Source organism: Rhinopithecus bieti, unplaced genomic scaffold, assembly GCF_001698545.2.
Source record: "Rhinopithecus bieti isolate Rb0 unplaced genomic scaffold, ASM169854v2 scaffold_35077, whole genome shotgun sequence".
Taxonomy (NCBI): domain Eukaryota; kingdom Metazoa; phylum Chordata; class Mammalia; order Primates; family Cercopithecidae; genus Rhinopithecus; species Rhinopithecus bieti.
Genome location: NW_016814799.1, coordinates 264,756 through 280,291, shown reverse-complemented (window position 1 = coordinate 280,291; position 15,536 = coordinate 264,756). Strand labels below are relative to the sequence as shown.

General features: G+C 41.6%; 1 protein-coding gene across 2 annotated transcripts in view; it reads right to left on the bottom strand.

Annotated features, from left to right (window-relative positions):
* Nucleotides 1–13,287: 13,287 nt before the first annotated feature.
* Nucleotides 13,288–15,536, bottom strand: part of ETNPPL (ethanolamine-phosphate phospho-lyase) — a 20,294-nt gene continuing 18,045 nt past the window's right edge. For both annotated transcript variants that reach the window (XM_017852387.1, XM_017852388.1), the window contains exons 12-13: nt 15,043–15,110; nt 13,288–13,860 (exon numbers count right to left, since the gene is read on the bottom strand). In XM_017852387.1, coding sequence (XP_017707876.1) covers nt 13,732–13,860; nt 15,043–15,110 — 197 coding nt within the window. In that variant the 3' untranslated portion in view covers nt 13,288–13,731. The remainder of the gene's footprint in view (nt 13,861–15,042; nt 15,111–15,536) is intronic.

Here is a 15,536-nt window from a genome sequence, read left to right as displayed (position 1 = left end):
AGCTTGAACATGTGTTATTATTCTTATTTTACAGATGAAGAAATAGATTCCTAAAAGCAGTGTCACACTGAAGTCACACAATAGTTGAGTGGCAGAGCTGGGAGAGAACTCCGGTCTCCTGCCTGGTTGAGCAGATCCTGCTGTGACCTCTGACCTGTCAGCCAATGTGCTTGTGGTCTGGGAACAGGGACCTTGAACCTCGCCCTGTGCTTGTGATTCTCTGGACTTGCCTCACTCATGCAGATGAAAGTTGACACTGCGGAGCGCATCTTACTGTTTCCTGCCTATGACTAGATTTGTGTCTAATGGAAAGAGGGGTTTCTTGTTGTTCCAGGCCCACTGGACCTACTGCTAGGACACCATTGATTTAAAAAAAGGATGTTTTAAAAATGTTTTCCACATGCTCAGACACCTTAGTGTCTCAAAAAATGAGAAAATATGTTAGAGATGTCAAAACAAATAAATGATGTTTAAAGTCTCTTCTGTGCTTAAAAGAAGAAACCCTTTTTAATGGATGCTGTTGGTGCCCCACCCAGATCCCTTCTGTCAGGCTGGTGCACTCAGTCCCCATTTGCTGTAAGCTGCCGATGGCCCACAGCTGCCCCTTTCTCTGAAGAATGGCCTTCTACCCAATGGGGCTGGCTGCCCAGAGATATCTGGAAATAGCCTCATCCTTCTTCTGCAGCAATGACTGCCTGATACAATAAAGGCCCAGCTCCTTGTTAAGGCGGGTTAATTGTGTGATGTAATTTTTGTTCCAAAGATCCTTCTGAGGCCAAATAAATTCTTACACATGAATCCCTGTCTTAGGCTTTGCTTTAGGCAACCCAAACTAAGATACTCTTTAATCAACAGAGAATGTATTAGTGCACTCCAGGCGCTGTACGGCAACATTGAAACTTGGTGTATTTAACGTTTGACACTGACCATTTCTAATGTCCCTTGAAACTTCCTCTTTGACCCATGACTTGTAAGTGTGTTGCTTAACTTCCTAGTGTTTGTACACTTTCCTGTTATTATTCTGTTACTGAGTTTTAGATTAATTCCATTATGGTCAGAAAATACTTTGATTAATGTATCAGAGTTCAATAGTAAAAGAAGAACCTCTAGGGTATCTGTAGCTATCTGTATGAGACACACACATTTATGTTTATACATATTTACATTTATAGGGATTTGTTATGGAGAATTGACCTCATGCAATAATTGTGGTGCCATCCCTGTAAAGCAGGGCAAGCTTTGGGAAAGGAAAGATGCGTGTAAGGGGGATAGGACAAGAAACTGGAATCCAAAACATAGCATGGAGCCATGAGGAAAGATTGAACCCCAGGTGAGTTTTTGTTGCCTTTCACCCTAGTGGTATGGGTGTCCTGCACGGGCTGGGGCCCATTGTCATGAAGATTATCACATACCTCAGGTCCAGGAGTCGGAGGAGCTAAGGGGGATGCAATGGGAAGTGGAGGAGTTGCAGGCTCAGTCCCTGCCTCACACCAAGGAGGTAAGTCAGTGACAATGTGTGAAGGCCACAGAACGGCGACTGCTTCACTTCCTCCCTCAAAATGTTATACCAGAACCTCTCTGGTGGCCCGCTGTAACCACCAAAAACATGCAGGAAAAGGAATTCTTGGAAATTACAAGAATCTAGAATTTAGTCCAAGCAAGTTGACACATTATGAAATCACCACAGTCTTTCCCACTTAAAATAAGAAGCTATGCATAGCTTGTAAACCATACTAATTTCCAAATAAAAACAATAACAACTTCATGTTTTCACCTAACATGATGCAGCTATACCACCTACAACCAAAAACACATTATTTATTTTCCCAGAATGGGATACAGAGTTCCCACGGCCCCTTTAAAAACATTTTTGAGGTGATGTTCCTTTTCCTCTTGCATTCTAGCCATGCTTTTCCTTACCCTAATTGTGTACTAGTAACAACAATTTCCCTTAATGATCAGGATGAGTCACCCCAATGAGATAAAGTAACCTCCCTATATACATGTTGGTTCAATGTCATGAGGAGCCCTAAGTGGTCAGGTGGCAGTCTCCCTTCCCTTCCCTCCCCTCCCCTCCCCTCCCCTCCTCTCCCTTCCCCCTTTCCTTTTCCTTTTCCCTCCCTCCGTCCCTCCCTTTCTCTCTCTCTTTGTCCCTCTCTCCTTCCTTCCTTCCTTCTTTCCTTCCTTCCTTCCTTCCTTCCTTCTTTTTCTTTCTTTCTTTCTTTCTTTCTTTCTTTCTTTCTTTCTTTCTTTCTTTCTTTCTTTCTTTCTTTCCTTTCTTTCTTTCTTTCTTTCTTTCTTTCTTTCTTTCTTTCTTTCTTTCTTTCTTTCTTTTCTTTCTTTCTTTCTTTCTTTCTTTCTTTCTTTCTTTCTTTCTTTCTTTCTTTCTTTCTTTCCTTTCTTTCTTTCTTTCTTTCTTTCTTTCTTTCTTTCTTTCTTTCTTTCTTTCTTTCTTTTCTTTCTTTCTTTCTTTCTTTCTTTCTTTCTTTCTTTCTTTCTTTCTTTCTTTCTTTCTTTCCTTTCTTTCTTTCTTTCTTTCTTTCTTTCTTTCTTTCTTTCTTTCTTTCTTTCTTTCTTTTCTTTCTTTCTTTCTTTCTTTCTTTCTTTCTTTCTTTCTTTCTTTCTTTCTTTCTTTCTTTCCTTTCTTTCCTTTCTTTCCTTTCTTTCTTTCTTTCTTTCTTTCTTTCTTTCTTTCTTTCTTTCTTTCTTCCTTTCTTCCTTTCTTCCTTTCTTCCTTTCTTCCTTTCTTCCTTTCTTCCTTTCTGACAGAGTTTCACTCTTGTTGTCCAAGCTGGAGTGCAATGGCGTGATATTGGTTCTCTGCAACCTCTGCCTCCCAGGTTCAAGTGGTTCTCCTGCCTCAGCCTCCCAAGTAGCTTGGATTACAAACACCTGCCACCATGCCCAGTTAATTTTTTTTTATTTTTAGTAGAAACGGGGTTTCACCGTGTTAGCCAGCCTGGTCTCGAACTCCTAACCTCAGGTGATCTGCCCGCCTTGGCCTCCCAAAGTGCAGGGATTACAGGCATGGGCCACTGAGACTGGCCTCAGCTTCTGTTTCAAAGAATCATTGTTGTGTTCTCCAGTGGAAAGATTTCCTTGGAACCAAGACCTCTAGAGCAGCAGAACTTGAAGTTGCAGGAATGGGATGCAAAATTTTTTTCTAGTAGATCGTTGGGGTAAATAGTGAGAGGAGCCACTTCATTTCTACTCCTTGATACCCAGTCCCATGAATCCTGGGATTCATATATATATAGCACCATATATTGGTCACTGATTTAGATCATATACTACTATGTCCTCAAGGGCAATCTCTCTAGCTACACAAGTTGTTGTCATCTAGCTGGCACCATAAGTGGGTCTTCAAAAGGCCATTTCACCATTTTTGTAAGACAGTTGTTTCAGGATATTGGAGAACATGGCAAGACCAATGAGTTCAGTGAGCACAGGCCCTTTTCCACACTTAATTCCTTGGTCAGAAAAAAATGCAGTGTGGGATACAATGGCAGTGGATAAGTTATTCTGTCCATGAATGGTAGTTTTGGCAGAGAAGCATTGCAGACAGGAATAGAAAACCCATAGCCAGAATAACTGTCTCCTCCAGTAAAAATAAAGCACAACCTCTTCTATGATTGAAGCAATACAATGTAACCAACCTGCCCCTGCCCCAAGGAGGGGTGGCGGGGGGAGCTGGCTGATCCCCTGGGGAATGATGCCATCTTGGGGGTTCAGTATTAGACACTGCTGTTGGCAGAGTGGGCACTCAGTAGAGGCTATAGTCAGTTCGACTTTGATGAGTGGAAATCCATGTTATTGAGTCTATGTATAACCTCCATCCCCACCACCATAAGCCCATTTCTTTATAAGCCAAAGTAATAGGATGGGCAGTGATAGGAGTGACTGAGTGATTGATTCTGACCATCATGGGGAAATTGGTTCTAGATTGCTTCTAGAAAAGCAATCTGCTAATGAAAACTCTTTAGAAAGGAGAAATTAAATAAATAAGCAGTTCAGAAAGGGAAAAAAATAATTGAAAATCCCAAGATAGACCTCCTAGGTCAGGAATCTCAGTTATATCCCAGAGCAATATTAGGAGACAGTGAAAAATAAAAGCAAATTATTGAGTATTTGAAAGGAATGAGTGATTAGTTTTATCCTTTAATCTTCTCTCTTTCCTTCATTTTAACTTCTGATCACACCAAAAACATAAACTATGTGTGAGGCGTGATAAGGGCATGGCTCACATCAGGGGAATCCTCAATGTGTCCTGAATGAGCACTGTTAGAAGATCTTGGCTCTCTGCAAACCCGTCTTGCTTTCTAAATCTGTACTTTCTACTCTCACAGTTCCATTTCCACTTTAAATCCCGTGCTACTGTTGCTCTCTTCTTCTCTCTAGGGAATGGAAAATGAGCTCTGGCTTTCTACTTGCTTGTGGTAGCTATTTATTTCAGTTCACAGATGATATCGCTATTGATATAAAAAGTAGCAAGGATGCATAAGTCAGCATCTGGTGGCCAATGTTTCCTTACATCCAAGTCCATATGACCTGGTAGAATCATAGTATATTTGTTACTGTGTCACTCGGGTGAGTTTTCCTAATTAACATTTTTATGTCTGTCACTGATGGATAAACTGTTTTTCTTCTTGCTCGCTAGTAATTGAGAATCAATTCATGAAAATAACTGGTTTGACTGCATTTCATTAGGAGAGTCAACCATCCATGCCAGTTGATGACTCTTTCATGTGTCTGATACTAACATTTTTAAAGGGTGTGACTGGCCTGGGAGTCAGAGTCCTCTGGGTGCCAGTCCCAGCTCTGCCTCTGAGGCTGTGGGGGCACTTCAACCAGAAAAAAAGCAATTGTGACCTATGTAAATCTAATATAATACTGAGCATATAAAGTAACACAGATAGAGATACAACAAGTTATGGCAAAAACCACAATTACTTTTACATCAACCTATAGATTTATAGATACAGATGTAGTTAGGCCCAAAGTTATAAACTTAAAAGACACAAAAGTAACATTCCAGTTAGCGTGTGATAAATGAAGTCAAAGAATTCTAAAGTGTTTGCATTAATCAGAAAGAGGACAAAAATCTCAGTGAATACTGGATTTATTGAGTCAAGGATGTATGCTCTAATTCCTGGGGTAACCACTTAAAAATGGTAAAATGGCAAATAACTTCCAGATTCATGATGAGTAAGAAACAAATGGAATGATAAAAAAAAAAATGCTCAATTTATCCAGACAAATTGGATAAGTAAAAGAAATACTCAAATATATTCCAAAGAAAGCAAGAAAGGAGAAAAAAAGGAAAAAGGAACAAATAGAACAAATGATAATTAATAAAAAAGATATATTTAAATTCACATATATCAGAACTACATTACATAGAAATGCTCAAATTAAAAGACAAAGATTGTCAGATGGAATAAAAAATACAACTCTATATGCTCTTTTTAAGATGCCCATCTGGCCAGGTGTGGTGGCTCACGCCTGTAATCCCAACACTTTGGGAGGCCAAGGCGGGTGGATCATGTGGTCAGGAGTTCAAGATCAGCCTGACCAACATGGTGAAACCCCGTCTCTACTAAAAATACAAAAATTAGCCAGGCTTAGTGGCACGTGGCTGTAATCCCAGCTACTCAGGAGACTGAGGCAGGATAATCACTTGAACCTGGGAGGTGGAGTTTGCAGTGAGCTGAGATAGCGCCACTGCATTCTAGCCTGGTGACAGAGCGAGACTCCGTCTAAAAAAAAAAAAAAAAAGATACCTATGTAAACTCATGGATATAGAAAATTGGCAATAAAAGAGTAAAAGTCTCTTCTTTGGAAATATTTAATAATCATACATTTGTATGCATCTAGTAATATACTCCGAATTCTATAAAGGAAAAATTGATGGTACTACAGAGAAATAAAAATGTCATGCTTATTATGGGAGACTTTTACACCTATCTCTCTGTAATTTATAGACAAGCAAACAAACATTACAATAAAGATATATAGAAGGTTTGAACATGATCAAAAAACTTAATGACACACATATAACACAGAATTCACACGCTTTTCAAGTACACATAACACACTTAACAAAATTGACCACATAGTAGGTAATAAAATAAATTTCAACAAATTTCAAAGGAATGATAGCATGCAGAGTATGTTCTCTGACCAAAATGCAGTAAGAAATCAATTAAATTGATAATTTAAGACCTTCTCACAAAGAAAATACCAGCCTCAAATGACCACTCAGTAAATTCTACCTAACATCTAAGGAATAAACAATGCTAATATTCACAAATACTTTCAGAGACTGGAGAAGCAGAATTTGTTTTTTGAGGCCAGCCTAACCCTCGTACTAAAAATTGAAAAGGACATTATCAGAGAGAAATTTTCAGGCTAATCTCACTCAGGAGCATAGACATGTAAATCCAAAACAAAATCCTTGCATACCACATGTATATGTAATAATGCATCATGACCAAGTGGGTTAATTTCAGGCTAGTTTAGCATTTGAAAATCAATTTGTGTACATCATCAACGTAATTTTCCTGCCAAAAATGTGTAACCTGAATTTAATCAAGAGAAAAATTAAATTCACACTGGTGTTTTCAAAACAACTATCTTGGACTCCTAAAAAATGTCTATGTGCTGAAAGAAAAAAAAAGATAGAAAAATATTTTGGATTAAAGGAGAATGAACAGAAGCAACAACTAAATGCTATGCAGGATCCTAGAGAGGATTCTGAATTTTTAAAAAAGGCTACAAAGGCCATTATTGACACAATTTAGGAAATTTGAATATAAATTATACATTAGATAAAATAACAATGTTAAATGTTCCAAACATGATCATTGATTAGTAGGAGAATGCCCTTGTTTTTAGGGGACACAAAGAGGAATACTCTTTGTTTTGGGGAGAGACAAAGCCCGCGCTGTCCCCTGTGCTGTCCCCTCTGCCACGCTGTCCTGTCTGTCTCTTTTTGTAGAGACAAGGTCTCATTATGCTGCCCAGGCTGGTCTTGAACTCCAGACTCAAGCGATCCTCTCCCCTTAGCCTTACAAAGTGCTGGGATTACAGGTGTGAGTCATCACCAAAACCCAAACTGTGTCTGTGTGTGTGTATGCAGGTAGTAAAGCAAGTGGGGCAAAATATGAACAATTGGTGAATTCAGGTGAAGGATACGATGTGAAACTTCACGAAAGCTTTGAAATTTTCAGAATAAAACTTGGAGAAAATACATAGGAAAAAAATTTATAAGAATTTCCCTGGAGAAGGAAAAATTTAAATAACAAAACGTAAAATGGCTACTGATGTGAAGGAGATTAACAATTAAAATAGGGCCGGGCGCGGTGGCTCAAGCCTGTAATCCCAGCACTTTGGGAGGCCGAGACGGGCGGATCACAAGGTCAGGAGATCGAGACCATCCTGGCTAACCTGGTGAAACCCTGTCTCTACTAAAAAAAATACAAAAAAAACTAGCCGGGCGTGGTGGCAGGAGCCTGTGGTCCCAGCTACTTGGGAGGCTGAGGCAGGAGAATGGCGTAAACCCAGGAGGCGGAGCTTGCAGTGAGCTGAGATCCGGCCACTGCACTCCAGCCTGGGTGACAGAGCGAGACTCCATCTCAAAACAAAAAAACAAAAAAACAAAAAAAAAAAAACCAAAGTGATAATGTATAGTGACTTTAAGAGAATGCACAATGAAAAGGAAGTCCTCAAAGAGGACTGAAAGCATTAATGGTCAATAAAAGATAACATGCTTTAAAAAGAAGAAAGAGAAAAATCAATATAATCACCACATGTAGAGAAGAAAGAAGAAATCATATCATGCTTTAAATAGATACACATATCCTTTGATAAAATTTATCATTCACAGTCTTACCAACATGGTGAAACCCTGTCTCTACCAAAAATACAAAAATTAGCCTGGCATGGTGGCATGTGCCTATAATCTCAGCTACTGGGGAGGATGAGGCGGGAAAATCACTTGAACCCGGGAGGAGGAGATTGCAGTGAGCCAAGATCACGCCATTGCACTCCAGCCTGGGCAACAAGAGTGAAACTCTGTCTCAAAATAAATAAATATATAAAACAAAATAAAACAAAATCACTTACTAAATACCAAGAACAGTGAGAAAATGGAATTTTTAAAAGGATACCATTTGCAATGGCACCATAATATATCAAGTACCTCTGAATAAAACTAACCAAATGTAGACCCATCAAGGTATAGATTCTTTATTTCAGAAATCTTGGAGAGGATCCCAGATTTTCCTTGCATCTACTTCAGCTTGACGTCTTATCTTGGATATTGAGAATATTTTTTTCTTGATCTCTGAAAAATATCCCTCCACCCTCTTCACAAAGTGCCCTGTTTAACGCCTACTTATGTGCTTGCCTGTACTGCCCCAAAGAAAGCCTTATCATCTTAGTCAAGTGAATGCGTGCCTTGTTGAAGGATGTGGGCAGGAAAATTCACTGCCTCTCAAGGCTTCACTAATCAAGACCACCTGTGTGGTCTTCACTAGTCAAGACCTCCTGAATACATGATTGGGATGGACGTACAGACACTCCCTAACATACCATTGTTCGCTTGGAATTCTTTCACTTTACAGTCGTGTGAAAGCGATACTCATTCAGTACAAATTGTACTTTAAATTTTGAATTTTGATCTTTTCCTGGGGCTAGTGCTATGTCATTGGATACTCTCTTGTGATGCTGGGCAGCAGCAACGAGCCGCAGCTCCCAGACAGCCCGGGCATCACAAGGATAAACAAGTGAGATCTACAGTGTGCTGTGCTGCCTGATGACTGTGCCTAGTTGCAGGCTAATGGAAGTGTTCCTAGTATGTTTAAGGGAGGCTGAACTAAGCTATGATGTTCAGTAGGTTAGGTGTATTAAGTACATTTTTGACTTAGAATATTTTCGGCTTACAATGTGTTTATCGGGAGGTCACACCATCATAAGTTGAGGATCATCTGTACTTGGCAGTTGGAGTAATCCCCAAGTCCTTGACCTGTGGAATAAGAGCTGTCATGGTTAGGTAGGCAAGGTTGGGGCACCTGAAGCTACCACTCCACATTCCTGTTCCCCCACCAACCAAGGTGATAAATCAAAGACAACATCATATTCTAGGGAATTGATGGGGGAGACTAGTGCCACTCTTAAAAATCTAAAGGATGCAGGGGTGGTGGTTTCTATTCCTCATAACATCTCTCCATTAGCCAGTAGGGCATAGAGACTAAATGACAGTTATGGAGAATGACTGCATATTATTGCAAACTCAGCCACACAGTAGTCCCAATTACAGCTGCAGTGCCAGGTGTAGTATTGTTGCCAGGGCAAATTAGTAAGACCTCACCTACATGATATATGGCTGTTAAATGGGGGGAATATACTTATTTTTAAGCTAATCATAAAAGAAAATCAGAAATAATTTGCATTCCTATGGAATGGGCAATATTCTTTACACTTTTGTCTTAGAGCTATGCTAATTCTCCTGCCCTCTGTCATAACTTAATCTGAACAGATTCAAACCATCTGAGCATCCTGCAGAGTATCACAGTGATCCATTATGTTGATGACACCATGCTGACTCAGCAGGAGGATTAAGAGGTGCTTCTCGGTATGACCCAGTACGCTGGAGGCCTGGGTAAAACAAGCATGCTGGGGAGGGCGGGAGGTAAACCCTATGAAGTTTCAGAATCCTGCTATTTTGTAAAATAGATGCTGGCTGCTTTCTAGCGACACTCGGTGGTGGCCTTGAAAGAGCAGCAATGAAAAATCTTCCCACTGGTAGCACTTTGAGTAGCACACTTGGTCATCCACCTTGTGTGGAAGGAGGAGTGAGGTGCATATATATACGGAGTTATGAGCAGTGGTGAATGGCCTGGCTAGCTAGCCAGGAGTCTGAATGTACTAGAATACCTGAGACAAAGGAGATATGGGATAGAGGCATATAAATGGGTATAGGGAGTAAATACCACTTGTTATTTTTGTATCACATGTAATATCCACTAAGAAGTGTCCACCCCGGAAGCGGGACTGAACAACTGAGTAGACAAAATTACTTGACTGGTTGACATTAGCCAGTTTTTGTCACCAGCCACCCCACAACAGGCACAATGGACTCATGAACAAAGTGTACACAGTGGCAGAGATGGAGGCCATGCATGGGTCAACAGCATGCATTCCCACTTACCAAAACAGATTTAACTATTGGCCCCTGGCATAGCTAATCTACTCACAGCAGAGAACAACACTGAGCCTCCAATATGACACTATTCCTTGAGGAAACCAACCAGTCACTTGGCGGCAAGTTGACTTTATTGAGCCCTTTTCATCCTGGAGGAGCCAGAGATTTGTTCCCACAGGAATAGAGTGCCCGATGCCCAGGCACAGAATCCCATAAATCAGATCATCCAAAGAGCAGAGCCACACTACAATTAAGATGTGCAGGAGTGGGCCTGTGCCCATGAGACTGACCAGTTGTATTACACTCACACCCTCCAGAGGCAGCCAGGTTGGTAGAATTGGAGTATACTGCTGGAGGTGCAGGTGAGGCACCAGCTCAGGGGCAATTGTCTACAAGCATGGGGTGCCATCCTTCAGGATGCAGTAGCTGCACTGAGTCAGAGATTTCCATGTCACTGTGTCTCCAATATGATCCTGCCAAGAGGCAAAATCAGGCAGTGGCCCCACTTACCTTCAGTGACTCACTGGAGAATTTTATTCTCTCCATCCCTGCAACTTTGGGGAGGTTGGAGGCCCTGGTCCCATAAGGGGGTACACTTTTGCCAAGGGAAAAAGCAAGGGTATTGTTAAACTATGACTGACACCTGAGCACTTTTGACTCCTTATGTCTAGGGAGCAGCAGGAGCCCCTGTGTTGGCAGGGTTAACTGACCGCGATCAGCAGGTAGGTAGGGCTGCTTTCCACAGTAGGGGCAGGAAGGATATGTGTGGAACCCAGAGGACACACTTTGGTGTCCTTTGGTGCCCCTTGTCTAATTGTAGCTCTGAATGGACAAATACAGCAGCCCTGGTCCAAGAAGGGCATCTTCACCAGGGGCTCAGACTCCTTAGAAATGACGATTGGTGCATGTCCAGATGGGCGGAAGTGTTAGCTGAGGGTGAGTGGAATTTCAATCGTGGACAAAGGACATGATGAGTCCAGTTGTGGCCCTGGGATTATTTGCAGTGTCTGGGGTCCAAGAGGACCACACTGACATAGCCTTGATTTTGACACCATGGAAACGAGGCAGCTACCTGAAACCTCACTCACAAGGGGTATGTCTGTTGTATTCAGGAAGGAGTCATTTATTTCTATATCTTCCTTCCTGGTTATAAAACCTAAATTATAGGAGTGGAGTATGTCAAAAAGTAAACCCTTAGTTTTCAATTATTTTCTACTTGGAGAACTCATAACACAGGTATGAGACTTTCTCCTTCCTCCCCCTCTCTTGAACGTAATAACAACTCCGATAAGAACGTAATAACAACCTGCTGATCACAGTCAATTAACCCTGCCAACACAGGGGCTCCTGCTGCTCCCTAGACATAAGGAGTCAAAAGTGCTTGGGCACTCTCTGAGCGTGCTAACAAAATATGCTCACAGGAGTGTCGATCTGTGAAAGATCTGATTATTCTCGAAATGGTCTTGCTCCCTAGAAGCAAACCACAGAGATCTCTCTTCCGTCTCCTCACCAGCTCCTGGCAACCAACCTCAGCATTATCCAACCAGGGTCCAGAGTCACAAGTGTAGTTTTAGGAGCAAAAAGTGTTTAACAATAAGACCCTGCATTTTTATGATGAACTCAGGAAGGAAGCTTTTTACAATTAATTTTCCTCTCAACCTCCCGCTTAGCTATCTTTAAACAGCGGTAGCAAAATTATCTTTTCTTTATGGAATAAAAAAAAACAGGCCGGGCGCTGTGGCTCACGCCTGTAATCCCAGCACTTTGGGAGGCCGAGGCGGGTGGATCACATGAGGTCAGGAGTTTGAGACCAGCCTGGCCAACATGGTGAAACCCCATCTCTACTAAAAATACCAAAGTTAGCCAGGCATAGTGGCACGTGCCTGTAATTCCAGCTAGTTGGGAGGCTGAGGCAGTAGAATCCCTTGAACCTGGGAGGCAGAGGTTGCAGTGAGCCGAGATCTTGCCCCTGTACTCCAGCCTGGGCAACAGAGCAAGACTCTGTTTCAAATATAAAATAAAAATAAATCACAAAGTTTAATAATTATTAGAAAGGCAATAGGGAGAGAATGGGAAATATTAACCCTGAAATTCAGATTTCTTTCAGTTCAGTCTATTAGCCTCCGAATGAACCTCTCATGGCAGCATCATGTAACTAAGAGATCCTCGATGTCCTAGTTTCCTCCAACTTCCTTTTGCCAGTGCTGGGCTAGAGATTGTGTGTGTGTGTGTGTGTGTGTGTGTGTGTGTGTGTGCACGCGCGTGCGCATTCATGTGCTCCTGCTAGAGTGCATGCGGGGGGTGTGCATAAGTGATGATAAACTTGATGATAAGAGAAGATTTCTTGGCCAGATGCAGTGGCTCACGCCTGTAATCCCAGCACTAGGAGGCTGAAATGGACGGATTGCCTGAGCCCAGGAGTTCGAGACCAGCCTCCTGGGCAACATGGTGAAACCTGTCTCTACAGAAAATACAAAAATCAGCCAGGTGCAGTGGTGTGCACCTGCAATCCCAGCTACTCAGGAGGCTGAGGTGGGAGGATTGCTTCAGCCTGGGATGTCGAGGCTGCAGTGAGCCATGATAGTGCCACTGTACTGCAGGGTGCTCTTTCTCACACCCTCAGCAGCTCAGGAGAGAATGGCAAGGCCTTCTGCTGGAAGCACGTCAAATGCAGGAACTAGGCCACGCAGTGCCAGACAGTTCCCAGGCCCCACTGCCATTCGAAGCTTACACTTCATTTTAGTTGCCTGGGCAACTACCCTGCCTCAAAAGATAATTTCTTACCTGACAGGTAAACGATACAATCCATGAATAGACAAAGCAGAAGTCTCCTGACTCTGAATGCCCTGCTTCAGCTCTGGCTGCTGTTCCAGAAACATCTTTGTGCGTGTGTTTCTGTGTATACTCCTTGTTCCCTTCTCAGTCCCCACAGGATGGTGATTAACCAGGTTCCTTGCTAGAGGTCTGAATTATTCTATCACTTTTTAATATTTGCTATTTGTGATTTTTTTCTGAATGACTTTGCTTTTACCATCCCAACCCTTAATATTCCCTGCAAAGGGTAGGTAAACACTTTTCTGGTATTTTTTTGTTTACATCATATTTTATTTTATTACAGTCAATAAATATACTTTTATATATGAAATCCTTATAGAATACATATTTTAAGGCACTAAGTCTCAAAAGTGAAGGAACCTGTTACCCTTTGCTCTCTAATTTGAAACATTAAAACATGAGAGGTAAACCTGCCAATTTATTTTGAGTTTGCAGGCTTACGTTTAATAGAATAAATCAGGTAGCTTCAGAAATCTCAAGTAAGAAAATTAACAGGCTAGAGTCTGAACTAATAATCTTGACATGGTTTGATTATCACTTGGGTTATTCTGATTACTCATTTGCCTTTTTATTTACGAATCTAAACTGACAATTCCACCTTTAGAGGTACAATAGAGCTATTAACTGATGAGACACATTTACTCATTCTCTGTAACTCTGGGCATCGCATCTTGCTTTAAAATGCAAATCGTTCATGTCTTGAGCCTCTTACTGAGCAGTGAATGGGTATCTGTGCACATTCCATTTCTCTTTCTGCTGGGATTTTCTCTGGAGTCAGTGGTGCTGTCCCTAAGCAGTTCTACGTGGGCTTCTTTCAGCATCTGCAAGACAGGCACACAAAGCTCCAGTGGGCATCCACCTCTAATCCCAACCAGCCTCCACAGGACTGACTTAACAAGCCCACACACAAACAAAGGACACAGAGAAACCAAACAAAATAACACTGCTTGCTCCTTTCTAACCCTCTCCTCAGTATCTTCAATAGACATTTAAAATGTGATGTCAACAGAAAATCTGGGACTCCGAGTCAACTTTTCATAACATGTGTGCCAACTTTGCTAACCCTAAAGTGGATTTCTTGTGCTGAACATTTTTGTTTTGTTTTGTTTTTTTTGCAGGACTCTTTTTAATGCTTGGGGAACCAGTAGTTAACGGCTGCAATTTTGTCTTAGACTTGATAAACTATTCTTGACATCAAAGAATAATTGATTCCTTTAATTGGTTTGTGTTGTTAGACGAGACAGAAGCCATGCTGTTAGCAAATCACTCGCTCTCCTTCAAACAGCCTGATGATTTTAATCATGTAAAAAGACTTTGCTGACTCCACTGGATGTGCAGGAGGGCTTGAGGCACTGGGTGTTCCTTTATGCATCTAACTCATAAACAAATAACAAATCATGCAACAAAGCCTCTCAAGTTTTTGCCTTTCTGTTTCCCAGTCCAGGGTGCTCTTTCTCACACCCTCAGTAGCTCAGCAGAGAATGGCAAGGCCCTCTCCTGGAAGCACATCAAATGCAGAAACTAGGCCAGGCAGTGCCAGACAGTTCCCAGGCCCCACTGCCATTCGAAGCTTACACTTTAGTTCATTTTAGAACCGAACTCTGGCACTTCAGAACCTCCCTGCTAATGCTTCTGCTGATTGTAAAGGCAGTATTTGAGAATCGGAGGCAGTGTCAAGGCAGCCCTCAGGAAAAACAGGAAGGAACTTTGGCGGTTTGAATCCTCCCTCCATATTTTGTAGGCCCTCTTTGCAGGCCCACGAGGCTGTTTTTGGTATAGGAATGATCCTGTAAGAATGGTTCTTTGGCTTTAGTCCTGTCAAATGATGTGACACTTGCTGTGGAAATTTAATTGTGCACTCAAAATTGCAAAGGTAAGCCAACCTAATACAGGCTGGTATTGTTCTAATGGTCATTGCACAATTTTTTGAAAATTTGTATTCCCTTTTTAAACATTCCCCAAATTTTAAACTTTCCCCTAAAAATAAAGTAGCCGACTCTTACCTTTGTTTTGCATGGAGTATTCTCAGAGGTCACACTTTCACTTTTGGTTCCCGTGGCTTCTTCTAAAACTAAATCAAGGAAGGTATTATGGAGAAGACATAACATAAAATAAGATAAAAACCTAAGAAACAAATCTCTTTGGTATCTTAGCAATACCTTTAATGAAGAATAGAAGGAAATGTTATGTGTTAAAAAAAATGGGCTGGGTGCGGTGGCTCATGCCTGTCATCCCAACACTTTGGGAGGCCGAGGCAGGCGGATCACAAGGTCAGGAGTTCAAGATCAGCCTGGCCAATATGGTGAAACCCCGTCTCTACTAAAAATACAAAAATAATCCAGACTTGGTGGCATGCGCCTATAGTCCCAGCTACTTGGGAGGCTGAGGCAGAAGAATCACCTGAATCTGGAAGGCAGAGGTTGCAGTGAGCTGACATCACATGACCGCACTCTAGCCTGGGCGACAGAGCAAGACTCTATCTCAAAAAAAAACAAAA